Below are 16,352 nucleotides of genomic sequence, written 5' to 3'. Positions count from 1 at the left end.
ATCTTCAATGTATGAAGGGTAAAGTCTGTTGCATTATGAGTTAATGCTGACTTTGACTAATCATTAAAGTCTACTGCTAGTATATAGGCCAAGTAATAAGTGGGTGAATTATTTACTTATTTAGATTATTTCAAGTAAAACCTAAAAATAGTTATTTCAACATGTTTAGTCTTTTTCCTGCTCAGAAATATTTCTACACTGAAATATTTATCCTAAAATATTAAATAATCCTTTGTTAAAATGTTTACTTTTTTTTTACTGGCTGTTTCACCTGAGATTTACATTAAAAACTTTAGAGCTGAATTTTGGGAATGCTATATAATACTGTTTAAATACTGATCCAGAAGTAAAGTCACTGGGGAGGGAGAGAGCACAGGAATTTCAAGGACACACCAAGATACTGATTTAAAGCAGAAGTATGAATGGCCCTCTGAGATTTTCTCTCCATTCACTAGGGAAGGCAGCATTGGGAGTTTACATTTCTGTGTCTTAAAGTTACCCTTTATGAATATCTTTAGTCCCTCTGTGTTACACAAAGAGGTAATTCCCCCTGTATTATATCACAAAGTAACTTGATTCTGAATAGTCTGACTGGTTCTGATATGCTGACAAAGAACGTGTGCTTTCTCCTACATATGCTTCAAACTCTTCTTCAACAGATTTCTTTTTCTAAAACAGTGAAAGACACAGTCCAACAATGAATGATCGTGTGTGTGCACTGAACTATAAAATGTGAAAAGCAGCTCGCTTCTTACCTTCTGTATTTCTCCAAAGTTACAATGAACAATGGTTGCAAGCCAAACAAAAAGGAAAAATTAAAGAACAATAAAGTTCACAATGATATTATCTGGAAACACAAAGCTAATAAAGCAGTCTTAATAAATTATTTACAAAAAAAAAAAAAGTAGTATCTGTAGAAATATGAAATATTTTGCCATGCAAAAGATGATAAACAGATGTCTGAAACATTTATTTAGAGGCAGAGTTTTAGATATTTATTCACCTGGAATAAGCTTACAGATAGATTTTACATTGATTGCACAAGAAAAGGCATAAAGTAAGAAGAAAATCAATTCCTTAATCCCACAGAAGTTAAATAATTTGTTAAAGACTTTAGAATGCAAGCATATATTTTTGTAATTCCTATCTGAACAAGATTTCTTATAATCAAAAGGTTTTCCATTGCATGGATCTTCCTTTTATCTAAACCCTTTAACAGCTTTCAAGGGCTCGTGCACAAACTGAAGTTACTTCCTCCAGAATAGGAAGTAACCACAGAACCGTAACTCCAGCGCTAGGACAAATTCCAAACTAAGCTAGCCTAAGCACCAGAAGCATGTGTTTACTGGAGGTCAGTATAAGCTAAGGCCATTACTGGGCAGCTTACAAACTCTTCTTGCCAAGATCAACCCAAGAAGTTTCAAAGACAGATAAAAATAATACTGAACTCAGTCTACTTTACACATTCCTATTAAATATCCTCAATTCTCCATTTGCTGACAGTGTAACAGATAATGTAAAGGTAAAATTAATGAAAGCATTTCTAAATATGAGTTTGTACTGCAGTGCTTCCAGTAAGGTAAACTTCTATTCCCCAAACAATATTAAAAATAAAATTGGACAGAAAACCAGTCAGCTGTCATATTATTTTATATGGTAATTTTCAATATGAACTGTTGAATGTATCACAAAAGGTGGGTACCCCCCATTTGTTATGTCTAAAAAGAAAAGGCTGCACCTGTAGGCACAGAACTACTCATGCTGATGAGTACTTGACTAACTGCATAAGCCTCAAAATTTTAAGCAATTCCTAAGTATAACAGTTTGTTAAAGAACAAACAGATGCACCTCTGAATAGTCTGCTACAACTCGAATCATATTACCTCGATGGTTCTCCAAATCCGTATCAAGTCGTTGAATGACCTTTTTAAAATAATCTATTTTTTCTTTTACTTCTGCCAACCTAACAAATAGATATTGAAAGTCAAGGTTAAAACTGTGTTGCAAAAGACTTTATTTTAGACAAAACTGAAAAGTCAAGAATAAAACCAGAAAATATAGATTTAATCAAACCCGAAAGAATACCAGGATGATTATTGTTATTATAAAAGGTATATGTAAATCATCTGTCACTTAGTCCTCTGTTTACCAAATAGAAGTTCTGTTGCTCCTTTTTATTAAAAAACAATTTTTATTGAGTCATCAGTAATTCTTAACTTACTCAACTAGTCCCTCTACTGGTTGCTATTAAGCTTCAAAGAGGTACAACCTAACTGTTAAACTGCAATATCTGTATTCCTTCAACTGTATTTATTAAAATCCACTAAGAAATTTCCAAATAAATCATTCCGCTACATAATCAAAGTGTGAAACGAAACTACCTTTAACATATTGCTACATAAAATCTCAAATATAATTCTTTGTTATTGTTATTTATTAAAAAATTCTGTTAAACAACTTCGTATCCAATTAAAATACATTAAAAATTAACAAATAATTACAGTTGGGAATATTGCTTAAAATAATTTAATATTGTTTCTAATAGATTTTATGCATTATCTCAGTTTTTCTTTCAAGAAAAAGAAATCAAAAGGCTCAAAACCAGAAAATATTGATCTCCTCCTCAGTACATTACTATTTATTATAAAATTTACTTGACTTTCTTCCAGTCTTTGGAGAGGCCCAGTACCTAAGAATCAAGAAGCAATGCCCTTCTACTCTTTAAAATGTACCTTTCGTAACGCTTAGGTTTTAAAAAAACATAAAGCATCTTAAAAATGTGAATGCAGTGTAATAACAGTTCAATTTCATAGCTGTGTCAGAAGAGCATCTCTTACAAATAAATGCCTTCTTCAGCCTTAAACAAGTTTAAGTCAGTGCTATTGTGAATTTATATTCTCAAGGTGTGCTCCTAAGGGATGAAAGTATCTTATTATGCAGATTGAAATGTCTTATCACTATAAAACTTGTTTACCTGAAACAGAAGAACATATTCTATTCTCTAGGGAAGATTTAGACTACAGTTTTGAAGATGTGGTAATGTTCTAAAAGTCTACAGAAACAGACTTTGTGAAGGAACACAACCATGTGTCTTTAAGGTGTACATGTAATTTATAGCAACAGTATAATGAGGTTACTCACTGTCTTTCCATGCTTGCAATTTTTTGACTATCATCTTTAACCTATAAAAAAGTTCAACAACTTTAACATACGAAATTAAATCTACAAATGAAAAAAGGAAAATTGTAAAAAAAAATCTGAATTCAAAATACAGGGAATAGAAAATTAGCATCTGAAATCACAAATTTGGGACATAGTTCAACAAAAAGTGATGATTTAAACATTATGTCTTCCAAATGTTTAAAAGTCACACTTTAAAAATGAAATACACTTACCATTGGTCATTCTGACCAATAATCTATAAAGTATAAATAGCCAGTAGCAGTATAGGCCATTGTAAACTGATCCAATTACTCCTGGTCTAGTATACTTGTTCAGTACCTCACAAAGATTTTCTCTGAAGTAAGGTTAGAAGAGCTGTTCAACTGGATCAGTTTTTCCAACCAACATGTCTCATGAATAGGAGAAAGCAAACCACCTGAAAGCCTCACCATACAAATTTTGTTTTCTTAAAATAATAGAATGGTTTGGGTTAGGAGGGACTTTAAAGATCACCTCTTTAAAGTTTCCAACTCACCCTTCCCCCTACTCCTCAGCCCTGCCATGGGATGGAATGCCATCCACTTGATCAGGTTGCTCAAGGCCCCCGTCCAACCTGGCCTTGAATGCTTTGAGGGATGGGGCATCCACATGTTCCAGTGCCTCACCATCCTCATGACAAAGAATTTCATCATAACATCTAGTCTCAATTTTCTGTCTTTTAGTTTAAAACAGTTTCCCCCATCCTACAATTTTCTGCCTGTGTAAAAGTCACTAGCCCCCTTTTTTACAAGCCCTCTTTAGGTACTGGACTTTGCTATAGGGTCTCTTCAGACCTTTCTCTTCTCCAGGATTAACAGCTCCAACTCTCTCATCTTGTCTTCATATAAGAGGTGCTCCAGACCTGGGATTATCTTCACAGCCCTCCTCTGAACCCACTACAATAGGTCTCCAGGTTTTGGCTGGACCTGAAATACCCCAACGTTCCAATTCATTAACTATTTTTAATGTCAGATTATTTCAGATTATTTGCACTGCCTAAAGCACAAATAAAGGCAAAGTTGAAACCTAAGTATTTTCAAGTATTATCACCCCTAATAATACTGACTTGGAGAATCTTTTACGTAACAACATTTTCTATTCTTGCCTGCTTTAGTAATCTCTCTCTTTCCTCCTGTGGAGATTCCATGTTCTTATCCTCAGCAATCATTCGATCTCGATGTTCCTTGAGCTCATGGAGCTTTTCATACAACTGCACAGCTTCCTGTTTCACCGCAGAGTGTGCTATTTCCTGTTGGGAAAAGCAAACACCTACTAGCTATTTTCAGATGGGAAGAGAGCATTGTGGCAATCACGTCTTAGTTAAGCAACACTTACATTTGCATTGCAAGTGAAGCTTATTTCTTACAAAGAGCACAGAGATTGTAAAAAGCACTTTATAAAAAGTAAAATTTATAATCCATATTGTCAATATTGCATTTTCTGGAATAAAATATCCCAATCAGTTACTTCTTGATTTACAAGAAGTAACTTGTAACTTCCTTAGGCCAATTTTCTGAGGAGATTTATTACTTCACATTTTCTAGGGGATTTCAAACTATGTACAATATTCAAAATGACTGAAAAACATCTAGCAGTATTTGAAAATTATACTTTCTGACAGTATGCTTCAGGTCATAGATCCTTTTATTCATGAAAGACCCAATATAAAAAACATTTCCCTCAATAAGATATTTTCACCCAAAACTGATTAGAAATTATTAGTGGAAACCAGAGAGGCAGATCTGCTTTCCCATACTAGAGCATGATCTTACAGTATCTGAAAATTTAAGGAAAAGAAATTACAGGTATTTTTTGACTTTATTATTCTTTACACTAGCATTCAGCGAAGGTTAGTATAGAGACCACTTGTTATCATACATACAGCTCTTAGACTCTCTTCCTTCACATTTAGTGCATCCAATTCCTGCTGTTGAACAACCAATTCCTGAAGAGGAAGCAAAATGCGAAATTCAGATAAAAATTACTACTTAACTACATTTTTGCTCTAAACCTTAGTATGTATCAAATGCTGTAAACTGTCCCATTGCTGCTCTTAAAAATTTGAAAGACGAGACTCTGTCCAGCTCCTTCGCATAACTCAGATGTAGTAAACACTTGCTTTCAGCATCCAACTTTTCCATTACTCATTGTTATTTGCAGTTGGGCTACTACCAAAAAATTGTTTGCACTTTTTCTACTTTTTTTTTCTTTTACATCAGTACCACCAGTAGAATTTATTATCTGTACTTCAGGAGTTAAGAGTCAAATTTTAAAATCTGAACCAAAAAATTTCTTCATAGTCCAGAAAGAAACAGGTAAGCCCTGACTACTGATTCAGCTCATTCTAGGACAGACAGGAAACATGGAACTCATCACTGTAGAGATCATAAAGAAGAACTTTTAAGACAGTAGCTTGAACTAGATCACCCCAGAGAACCTAGAAGTGTTACTCGTGTTGTTAATATAAGGATTAGTGAAGTAACAAACATTTTATACAGCCCAGTTATTTTTTCTGATACATTCAGACATGCAATAATAGTAGTAATAATAATAATAATAGTAATAATAATAATAATAATAATAATAATAATAATGATAATAATAATAATAATAATAATAATAATAGAAAAAGCTAGTCATATTTACTTTTGTACACAAGCAGAAAACTTTCTACTCAACTAAACTACAGAAATTGCTGGGGTTATTTTTGCTTGCTTTTTACACATGATGAAACATCTAAGTATTGCAGTGGCTTTTAAAAACTGCATGACAAACCCTAAATTCAAACAGAAAATTGTGAACATTATTTCTTCCTAAAGTATGAAATATAAGAAGGCAAAGTACTTGGTCTTAGCCAGTTGCTTTATTTTCAGGGGTTGAGAAAATAATACAACTGATTAAATTTAATAAAATAATACAATTGATTAAGATACTGGCAAGCATTTTTATTATATTACTCTGTTGTCAAGTTCTTCAGTATTTAAATTTTATCTAAACCCCAAGAAGCCAGTTTAGGAAATATTTTAAGTAAGCATAATGGAACAAGCCAACCTGTGAGAGTTTCTCATTAGCAGCTTTTATCTCCAGATATTTAGCCTGATTTTCCTGTGACATGTCTTTCATTATGTCATCTGCCACAACCTTTTCATGCTCAATATCTTCTTCAACAGCTTGAATTAACTTTTCTGTGCTGAAAAAATATAATGTTTTTGTAACTTTTAGTGGTAAATATATATTGTAAGCACTCATTTCAAACTCCAGTATTCCTTCAGCCTCACTGAAGTGCTCAGTGTAACACAAAAGCCTAGATGCTATAAAAGGGCATTACCAACTTGTATCTAATCTTCTTGGAACTGAATTAGCAATACAAACATTCACAAAATGTAGAAAATATGAAGAATTCTCTGCCTTCATAATACCCACATGGTATTTTCCAACACTCCCACACTGTCTATCTGCATTGGTCTCAACACTGGCAAAAGTATGGCGCAACCTCTCAATCAGGAATTCCTGGAGTAACAACAAACAGTTTGAAGTAAGGAAGCAGATATGCAATTTCTGAATGCACATAAAGAAAATATAATACAGATATCAGGACCTGACAGCACCAGATGACAATAAACAGATTACTCTTTGCAAAGAATTGCTGATTACTTTATAATGGAGAGTGGTTTCAGAGGTCTGAGCAGTGCAGTTTTTTAACTATGCAATAACTAAGAAATTAGGTATTTTTTACGCTCTTGATTCAGGACTTTATTCTTGTTAGGAAATCAATAGTTTGCAAATACAAAAATTTTACCATTCCAACTATAATGAGCTGCAAGCAACTGTCATAGCAGATTTAAAGAACACATAAAGAACTGTTCTCACTGTTTTATGATAAGTCTAGTAATTTCTATGAAATTCCTGAAAGCTAGAGTCAGCCTGAGAACATACTTCAAGGAAATTAAAACTGAGACCATGAAGAGTATCCCTTAATTCTCTTAATTGTTCATGAAAGATTGCTAAAATGGTTTGCTTGTTTCCAGAATGATTTCTCCTGTTAAAAATGACAAAATCAACCAAATACCTTCTTTCAGGACTTATTTTTTTTTTTGTTTTTCTTTAACTTTTCCTGAGTTGCAAGATGACAAGTTGCAAATTGTGTAAATGACACTACTGGATCGAAGACTGCAGGCAAGAATGACCTCAAGTTTACGAGATGATGCAAAATAATGGAACTGCATAAAGATAACTTCAGGGTAAGGAAATAATGAAAATATTGTAGAAGCAGAGTAGAGTTGACATTGGAATGGACTTCTGAAGGTTGTCTGGTCCAGCCTGTGCACTACTTGAAGCACTGTCACCTAGAGCAGGATGTCAGTGTCTTTTTAGGTTTTCAGTATCTTGAAGGATGGATACACCAAAACGTGTTTGGGCAATGCACTGACCTTTGTTCACTCTTACAAACAGAAGAGTTTTTCCTGATATTTAAAGGGACTTTGCTGTTCTCCATTTTCGGTCATTGACCTGCTCTTAGGCATCACTGAAATCAGCTCCATTTTCTCAAACCCTGTCTATCAGGTATTTACTTTGATAAAATATCCACTAAGTTTTCTCTTCTGGAGATTAAACAATGCCAGTTCTCTAAGCCTTACCCCACAGCATTCATCACATACAAGGAATTCTCAAAAGAGCTTCAAAAATGTAACCACTTCCAACTAGCTTCCAAGAAAGATCCATAATCTCCAGGAAACTGAGGATATTATGTAGCAATTCTGTCAGGTTAGCAGGCCATGTAGCAAAAATGCTTTGGACCTGGTGATGATGAAACAAATCAAAATTATGGCAAATTTGGAGTGCACTGGGACTGCATAAGAAATACTGGATAGTTGTAACATTAAATTTAATTTAATGAACATTAAATTTAATACCCTCTTGAGACTATAACTAATTTATACAGACCCAGTCCAAATATGAGGCCCTCATTGCATGAACAACAGTTTATAAATGGCTAATCGTGTTTAATGTTGTAATGGAAAGGACCTTTTTTTTAAGCTACACGAGTACTTTGATCCAAGACCTTTTGGAAGGCATGGAGCTAGGAGATGTCAGGGAGCTTTCATGTTACTTGTTTAGTGAGTGCACCTCATGCCTCAATGCTGTTGCACGGTCTCAGCAGCGATAGTTCCTCTCAAATCAAGCCCAGCTGGGGACATGGAAGAAAATTGAGAAAGTGCAGTAAAAAATTCAACAAAATGCTAAGGGTGCTGATTTTCAGAAGAACTCTCCACTCTAGATGTAATTCTCCTGGAGACATTGTAGTATGAATTAGAGGGAGCTTGAATTTAAATGCAAACACAGCGCCTTTCCTGGAGATCACTGTAACCTTCAAAAGATTGAGAATACAGTTTGCTACATGTGTAGCAATACCAGTCTTGAGGGCAGGGGCGTCTCCAAGCTCTATGGGGATTTATCTCGTCTTTGCCTGAGATTTAAGTGTGCAAGGCAGGACAAGTAAAGAAACCTACTTTTCCAGCCCCCTCGCTTTAAAGTGTGTGGACACATTAAAGAGCAGCCTCTTTACATGAGGCAATTCCTTACAGTGCACATAATTCTCTGTAAATACCAAGCTTTATCTCTGACCCTGCAGCTCCTCTGACAATGATGTTTCAGAAACACAAGCATTAAGACAGAGTTAACTAGCTGCTAGGAAGCTTTACTTTGGTATGCAAATATCCTGACATTTTCTTCATTTGCTGAATGATCAAATTAAAACTGCAAGTATTTTTCTATCTCCAGCATTTCTTTAATTGACTATAACTCAACTTGCTTGTAAATCACCTGCGCCATTTAAACTCACTGCTTCCTCTACGATCTGGAACTTGACACTTCAGCATACTACAGTTAGACTTTCCTATTGGCTGCTGATCCAATTAAATCCAAGATGATTATAACAAGTTGCTCAACTTAGTCAATCTTTTGCTAAGGATTTTCTAGGTTTATTATTTTTTTTTATACTGCCTGGTTATTCATCAGGTACAAAGGTTGAAGAAAAACAAAGTGCTGTTTCACCATATTATTTCTTGTCAGTGCACTGAAAAATCTACACATGTGTACATATGATACCTCTCAGAAGCAACCAAAAGGTAAGACACTTGGCAAGCCTAATTCAAAATGCAGGCAAAGATTTATTACTGTAACTTTGTTGCTAGACTGGAAGCAAACACATCTCAAGGTACATTAAAATTTCAGGAATTAGTATGAACCTTGGACATGCTGAGCTGTTTAGGAAATTCTACTCTATTAAAAAGCTGGGGAACAGACTCTGAAAACCAGACCAATTCTATAAACACGATTACCTCCTCAGAAAAATAATTACATTATTTTAAAATCATATAGTTTTCAAAGTTCTCAGATGGAAATTTTTAAGAAAGTGCTTCTAATTACAAGGAAATACCAAAGAACTACCAATGTACTGCCAGTGTATTGCCAGGCTAAGTCTCTTTTCAAAGCAGTTAGTTTAAGTAGCAGATCGTAAAAACTGGCTCTAGTAAAATGCTAAACTGCAACTAAAATTACAGATTCTTTCTGTTCTTTTACTGATTATACAGGTTCACACACACAAAATGCAGGCAGTCACATTTGTAAGAAATCCCTACTTTTTCAGCAGAAACTTAAGTAAGAGCTAGGAGTTATGTTTTGGACTTAGACATACGTACGACTCAGATTTTTCAACTTGGTTGTTATTAACTTACAGATTAACATTAGAAACAATACTTAATATATTTTCCTGTTCTATTTAAGACAGCTCTTGTCTTGTAATCTGAAAACTGCAATAATACTATTAATCTGTATTTATAAATTGCCGTGTTAATACCTGCTCTGTTTTTGAACTTCTAGGAAGCAGTATCTTTAAAGTACAAATACGCTGCAAGATCCAGATGTTAAAATGGTCATTTTGGAAGTTCTCAAAGTGCATCACGTCTTCCACTAACAATACACAAACTGGCTAAAAAAACATGCATGCCACCAGTACCACCACTGACAAGCGCAAAACTTAATATGGAACATAATTCCACAGGGGCGGCTGCTGCTAGCACCCCTTGTCCCTGCCACAGATAATGGCTAAATGGCAAAAGGTTTATGAACTCCTTCTGTATTCAGTATAAGTTTCTGACAGAAGTAAAAATACACAATGGATCAGAGCATTTTAAGTGGCATTTATCTTCCTCTTCTTTCCAAGAAGTTAAGAAATTTCCAGGCTGATTCAGTTTAGGTGAATGAGGTCAATCCTCTGGCATGCAAATATATAGAAGTTATCAAATAGACTTAATCAGTTTGTTCTATGACCTCATTTATTTCATTATGATGAGCAAAGGCCTTCCAGCACTCATTTTAAGGACTGGTGGAGGTTTTGTAAATCTGACAGGCTGCCTATATTTAGCACTGTTTGTAATGAAACTTCCTCATATAATTTCCCCTACTCTTTTCTGTTATTCAGTGAATGTTCTGTACAGCTCACTTTAAACAAGTATCTTACACTTTACCTTTTGGGTTTTTATTACTTTGCAAGACAGAAATCTGGCAAGGAGATCCTAAGATTAACTTGACACCCTATCTTTTCAGATGCTTAAGAAAAACTGGAAAAATTATAGGTTCATTATTACCTTTTACACAACATTTTCATTCAAGTATAATGAATGGCATAAACAGGGACTAACTTAACATCTCACAGATATGGTGTAACATTTCTGCTCAAAATTAATAGATACTACAAATAGGGTCTGATTCAAAGCCAATGACTGAGAGACCCTTTCTTTGAGAGATGTTAATGTCACAGTAAATAGGACGTTTTAGGTCCTTGTAGGACCTTTCTTCACTTTCAAAACTTAGCCTTGAATCTGTACAAGAATATCATCACTAGAGATTGAACCATATTTACTTAGTTCCAAAGATCAGAGCAACAACTATACCTTCATAACAAAAAAGTGCCAGTTTATGTCATGTTATAGGTTATATTATGGACAAGAAAGAGATGAAAATATTTATCTTCTAAGTAAATATTCACAAAAATGCTTAATAACTTACATAAGAATGTAAAAGAAATCTGACTGGAGAAACCAACAATTGTCTAGGAGAGCATTCTGTCTCTGTGAGAGCAACATGAGAAATTGTATGGAGAGAGCATGCAAGCATCAATACTTTCTGCAGTTTACTCCAATCATATACTGAAGGAAGTACTTATGGTACTTCCAGTACCCATAATTGCTTTAAAAGGGATAATAATGAGTACAGCCCTACCTATCTATTTTATACATTTATGATACTTTTCTCTCTTAACTTGTCTAATCAATCCCTTTTCTATTGGCTGATACAGTCTGCATACTGGATTTCAGGTTTGGCTCAATTAAATGAAAGATGAATTCATCTATTCATAACTCCTGTTTTTTCAATTAATTTTACATTACAAAGCACTTTTGTAGAACAAAATTTATTAAACTATCATTGAAATAACTGTATCTATTAAGTAGTTAAACTATCACTACAGAAGACACCATTAATTCTGTTCTTGATATGCAAAAGTATTGTTTTTTACTAGGCTCCAAACATGAAACACTATTGGCTTGTGATCTGGGCTGGAACACTGCTTTTGAATCCAGTCACTGCTGACTGCAACATTACATCCCAAACTGTAAGTTTTACATTGATCTGAACTACCCTTACTTCTGAAAGATACACTTGAAGCACAAGGCATTTTAAAACTTGTTTCATAAACATAAAAATCCTGAAGAAAGAAATACAAAAATGCAAGTAAGAAGTGATTTTCTGTGTAATGGACTATTAGCTGATGGTAGTCATTGCAAGTGGGTGAATAAGACCGAAACATATTTGAGATTATTTTCTATCTCAAATTCTTCCAAACAACAGGAATGCCTCTTTACATATCTAAATAAATATACTCTTTTCAGAAAACAAAATATTTCAAGGTATTGAGAGCAAAGACTCAAATCAGAAAAGACTCTACCTATGCTAAACTTTAACACCAAAAACCAAAATGAAGTTAAGTGCTTTAGCATACATATATAACATAAGTTGAAGGTCTGCTCTAAAGATGTTATTTTAATTAAGAGTAAACATAGATTTTTAAAAAAATTACATTTTAGAAAGTATATTTTAATTCATTTACAGTCTTGAATAAATTTCCTCTATGACACCTTCTTTCCAGATTATGTAGGAAAGGAATTCTTTTTTTACCCAACAAATAATACATTCCAAATATTAATTCCAAAATGGTACGACAAACTGGTTGCATTTTGGATGACCATCACATAAAGACCCACGCATCTAAGCACAGAGCTCAGCATTAAGTCCTCTGGAACATCAGGTCTCTAGACACTAGGAGGATTCATTCCACTCTCTCATGAGACCATGAGTTAATTAAGAAAGATGTAAATAAAACTTAATGAAGAGTAATAGAACTTTTCTTTTGAAGAGACAGCATTAAAAAATAGAAGATAGTTTTCTCTTGCCTTTAAGAGTCCTCACTGAGAAACCATCTTTAATAGATTTTTCTATAGTATTTAATTGTTGTCATTCTCTTTTTTTCAACAGGTTGCTTGTGAGGAGTCTGCAAAGAGCCTCTTTAATATCTCCTTCAACCTTTTGCAAAACATTACTAAATTAAGCCTCAAAAACAATAAAATCACTTTAGAAGATCATGACAAAGAGATTCTTGGATGTTTTATTAACCTCACTGAACTTCATCTGAATGAAAACAACATTACTGTACTGAACAATAACAGCTTCTACAATCTGAAAAATCTCATAACTCTGGATATTAGCAACAATTGTATTAGCACAGTTCATAAAGCAGCATTTGCAGGATTAAATCAACTCTCAGTGTTGAATCTATCCTATAACATGATTGCTCAACTGGATTCAGATACATTTACTTCTCTAGAAAGTCTGACAGTTTTAAATCTACAGCATAACTTTCTGAAATATTTTCATATAAAATCATCTTTTAAACTGATTAAAATTGTTTTAGCTGGAAACCCATGGATCTGCTCCTGTGACCTCCTTGACTTACAGATATGGCTAACTGCCTCCAATGTGACATTGGGTAAGTTTTGGTAAGAGCAGCATTTAATATGTTTTTTACATCATATAACTCTACTGTGCATTTTTTTCTCCTGTGGATAAAATCAACCATCAATTTACCCATATTATGCAGTAATACAATAGATATCCATGAGATTTTTTTTTTTTAGAGTGCCAAAAAATTACCAGCATCTCATAGCCTTTTCATTGCTCACATTCACAGAAAATGAAAGCAACACTACATGTACATTACCAAACATGGAACAAATCTCCATCAAGATGGCAGCTATCCAACCAGCTAACTGCAAAATTGAAAATACTCCTTTAAAAAACACTGTAACTTCCACTCCTGCTGTTAATCTTAGAAGTAGTGCCTTAACAGCTCTGACTCCAAACAACATCACTGGAAACAATGGAACTCGTGCAGGTAATACACAGATATTTCACTTTACTGCTTATGAGCTGTTTGATTTGCTTTTCAATGACTTTATACTGCTTTGCATCCCTAGTACACTCTGACTCTTCCATAAAAGCCAGGGCTACAGAGTAGACATATTTCCATGTCCTGGTAGACAGTCACAGACATTGAAGTGAATGTAAGGTCTACTGAGTAAACGTTCAAAACAGATAAAACCCACAACTCTCAAATGATACTAAAAATGATGATGAAATTTCAAAGCCCTAAAATTCAGATAATTGTCTAGATCTCTGCTTAACAGAACCAGGGAAGCAGCTTTCAAAAAAAAATTGCTTTTTCCAAACTAACTGCTTTCTAGATGTATTTGTCTTCCTAAAATGTGATAGCATGAACTTACAGATTTTACTCCTGTCCTAACTGTGTTCAGTATAAAGGATGTGAATGTTCCTGTTACACATTCTCTGGAAATTTCAGTGATAGTTTCCTCACCTTTCATTATTAATCTTACATGTCAGTTAACTCTTCCATCCTGAAATGGTTTCTTTCTTTCCTCTGGCTAAAGTAAGAAAATTATCTACAGATATTTACACAAATTATAAGCTACCACTGTGATTAATTGCTTTAGATGTACCACCTTATAATTTATTTTTAGGGTAGTGGCCAGCACACAATAGCAGCTTCTAGATAAAAACTACTGGCAACTACAGCTTACTGAAATTTTTATTATTAAAGAAGCACAACTGAAAGGACATGCCAAACAAAAGGCATGATATTTTAGGGTTCAGACATTATCATCATATAAAAAGGAAAGCCTGGGAAATGGAATTTTAAGTCAATTGCCTGATTATTTTTTCCAAAGGCTAATCTTGGAATTTAACTTTTGGAAAAAAAAATATTTATATGTATTTATTATTTTAATATTTTATATGCCCCCAGAGCTTTGTCTTTGAAATAGACTTTTAAACAATTATTTTGTATAAATATGCAAGGTAGATTTATACTGCTAGGAAATATGCTATGCACATACATTATTAGTCCCTATGATGTTACTGACTCCCTAACAACACGGCAACAACAAAGCTCTGGAAACACTCAGTCATTCCCCTATCAATGTTTACTTTGCAATGTTTACTTTGCATTTAACTATGAAAAAAATTATACTTGAGTTCTTGCTAGTATTCCTCATGAAGATTACTCTTCTTTTCTTCCTGTTTTTTTAAGAGTTACCGCTTGTTGGCAAAAGTTGGACCTTCCTAGCAGGTGTCGTAGGGTTTGTCCTAGGCACTACACTCCTGATTTTGACTGCTGTAAAATGCCCAGCATGGTATCACTACTTGATCAGCTACCGTCACCGTCGTCTGGAAGAAAATGACTCAGAGATGTTTGAACAGGAGTTCTCAGCTGACATGAGTCCTTCTACTTCAATATCAGGCACAAGCAGTGAAGAACCCATTGTAGTATTTAAGAAAGTTCATGCATGTGGAGATGAAGAAGATGGATTTATTGAGGATAAATACATAGATATATATGTAAATGAGGAGCGTTAATGTCTTAAACAATGGATGTTGAACTGACATTTCAAAAATCTAGTACACTCGTACTTCAATTTTATGCTTTATTACACACAATACAAAATGAAGTTATGCAGTCCACCTCCTTTCATTTTGCCAAATCCTTAATAAGGTTTTGCTGCATCAGTCATGATGTTAAAAAAGTGGGGTCATATGCATGCATTATTGGCACAACAAAGACTTTACAACTTGCAAAAAAATACTCATAATCCACTTTTTATAAAAATGTATTTGGCTACTTATATTGGGGGGCTTACTAAATATTCTTTAACATGAACAAAGTAGTAGGTGAAGTTGGCATAATCATTAATCCTTTCATTATGAAGAGGTCTAGAAGAGAAAAATAATTTCTCTAAAATGCTGAAGCAGACCAAAGCCAGATAGGGGACTGGCTCCAAATCAATGCTGTAACACCTCTGAAGTCTATTAGGCACAACTAGCACAATAAGAGAATGGAGCATTTGGGTATTTTTTTACCCAAATTAGTAGAGCAAGGATGACCAACTGTCGTTGCACCGTACATTCCCAAAAATGTGTATGTACAGTGCAATGACAAATTATCCTTACTGCACTGCTACTGAATAAAGTATTTTCTCTTAATATTTTCTTAACACTTAAAAATTCATTTAGGGTGCAACAGACACACTTTTGAGGTGTTGAAATCTACAGTATTAATATAATGTGACATTATTAACTGGTAAATTTGTTGCTTTGGAGTGGTTATTGTTGCATAAAATCTCATTGCTGAGATGGCTTTCACTGGCAACAAGCAGGATCGTACCTTCTCCTGCACCTCTCTTGTGCCTAAATTAACTACCTCAAAAACTCACCCTCAGCCTATCACTACACAAGCCATTCTCATGGCTTACAAATTCTTATTTCAAGCATTTCACCATCCTCATCTTTCCCTCTGCAGAAAACTACGTCACCAGCCAAGCAAAGGTCTAGTTCCCACTCCTGCTTGCTTTCCTCACTCTGCTACTCCACAACAAAACTCCCAAAACTTGACAGCAGACTGCAAAAAAACCCAAGCTGAGTTATGAGAAGTTGAGTTATTCAAAAATGAAAAACATACACTT

General features: G+C 34.2%; 2 protein-coding genes across 2 annotated transcripts in view; one reads left to right on the top strand and one right to left on the bottom strand.

Moving 5' to 3' along the window:
- The window catches only part of IFT74 (intraflagellar transport 74), a 43,598-nt gene that overhangs the window by 22,636 nt on the left and 4,610 nt on the right, over window positions 1–16,352 (bottom strand). Inside the window, 5 exon segments of the mRNA XM_050986965.1 lie at window positions 1,884–1,963; window positions 3,142–3,182; window positions 4,307–4,450; window positions 5,084–5,146; window positions 6,253–6,391. Coding sequence (XP_050842922.1) covers window positions 1,884–1,963; window positions 3,142–3,182; window positions 4,307–4,450; window positions 5,084–5,146; window positions 6,253–6,391 — 467 coding nt within the window.
- On the top strand, window positions 9,303–16,327 carry LRRC19 (leucine rich repeat containing 19). Its single transcript, XM_018921575.3, has 5 exons — window positions 9,303–9,329; window positions 11,783–11,875; window positions 12,796–13,306; window positions 13,508–13,711; window positions 14,924–16,327. The coding sequence occupies exons 1-5, from the start codon at window positions 9,303–9,305 to the stop codon at window positions 15,247–15,249; spliced, it is 1,161 nt and encodes a 386-aa protein (XP_018777120.2). The 3' UTR covers window positions 15,250–16,327.

The sequence above is a fragment of the Serinus canaria genome, chromosome Z, assembly GCF_022539315.1.
Source record: "Serinus canaria isolate serCan28SL12 chromosome Z, serCan2020, whole genome shotgun sequence".
NCBI lineage: Eukaryota > Metazoa > Chordata > Aves > Passeriformes > Fringillidae > Serinus > Serinus canaria.
Note: the sequence above shows the minus strand (reverse complement) of the source record. Positions and strands in the feature narration are given on the sequence as shown.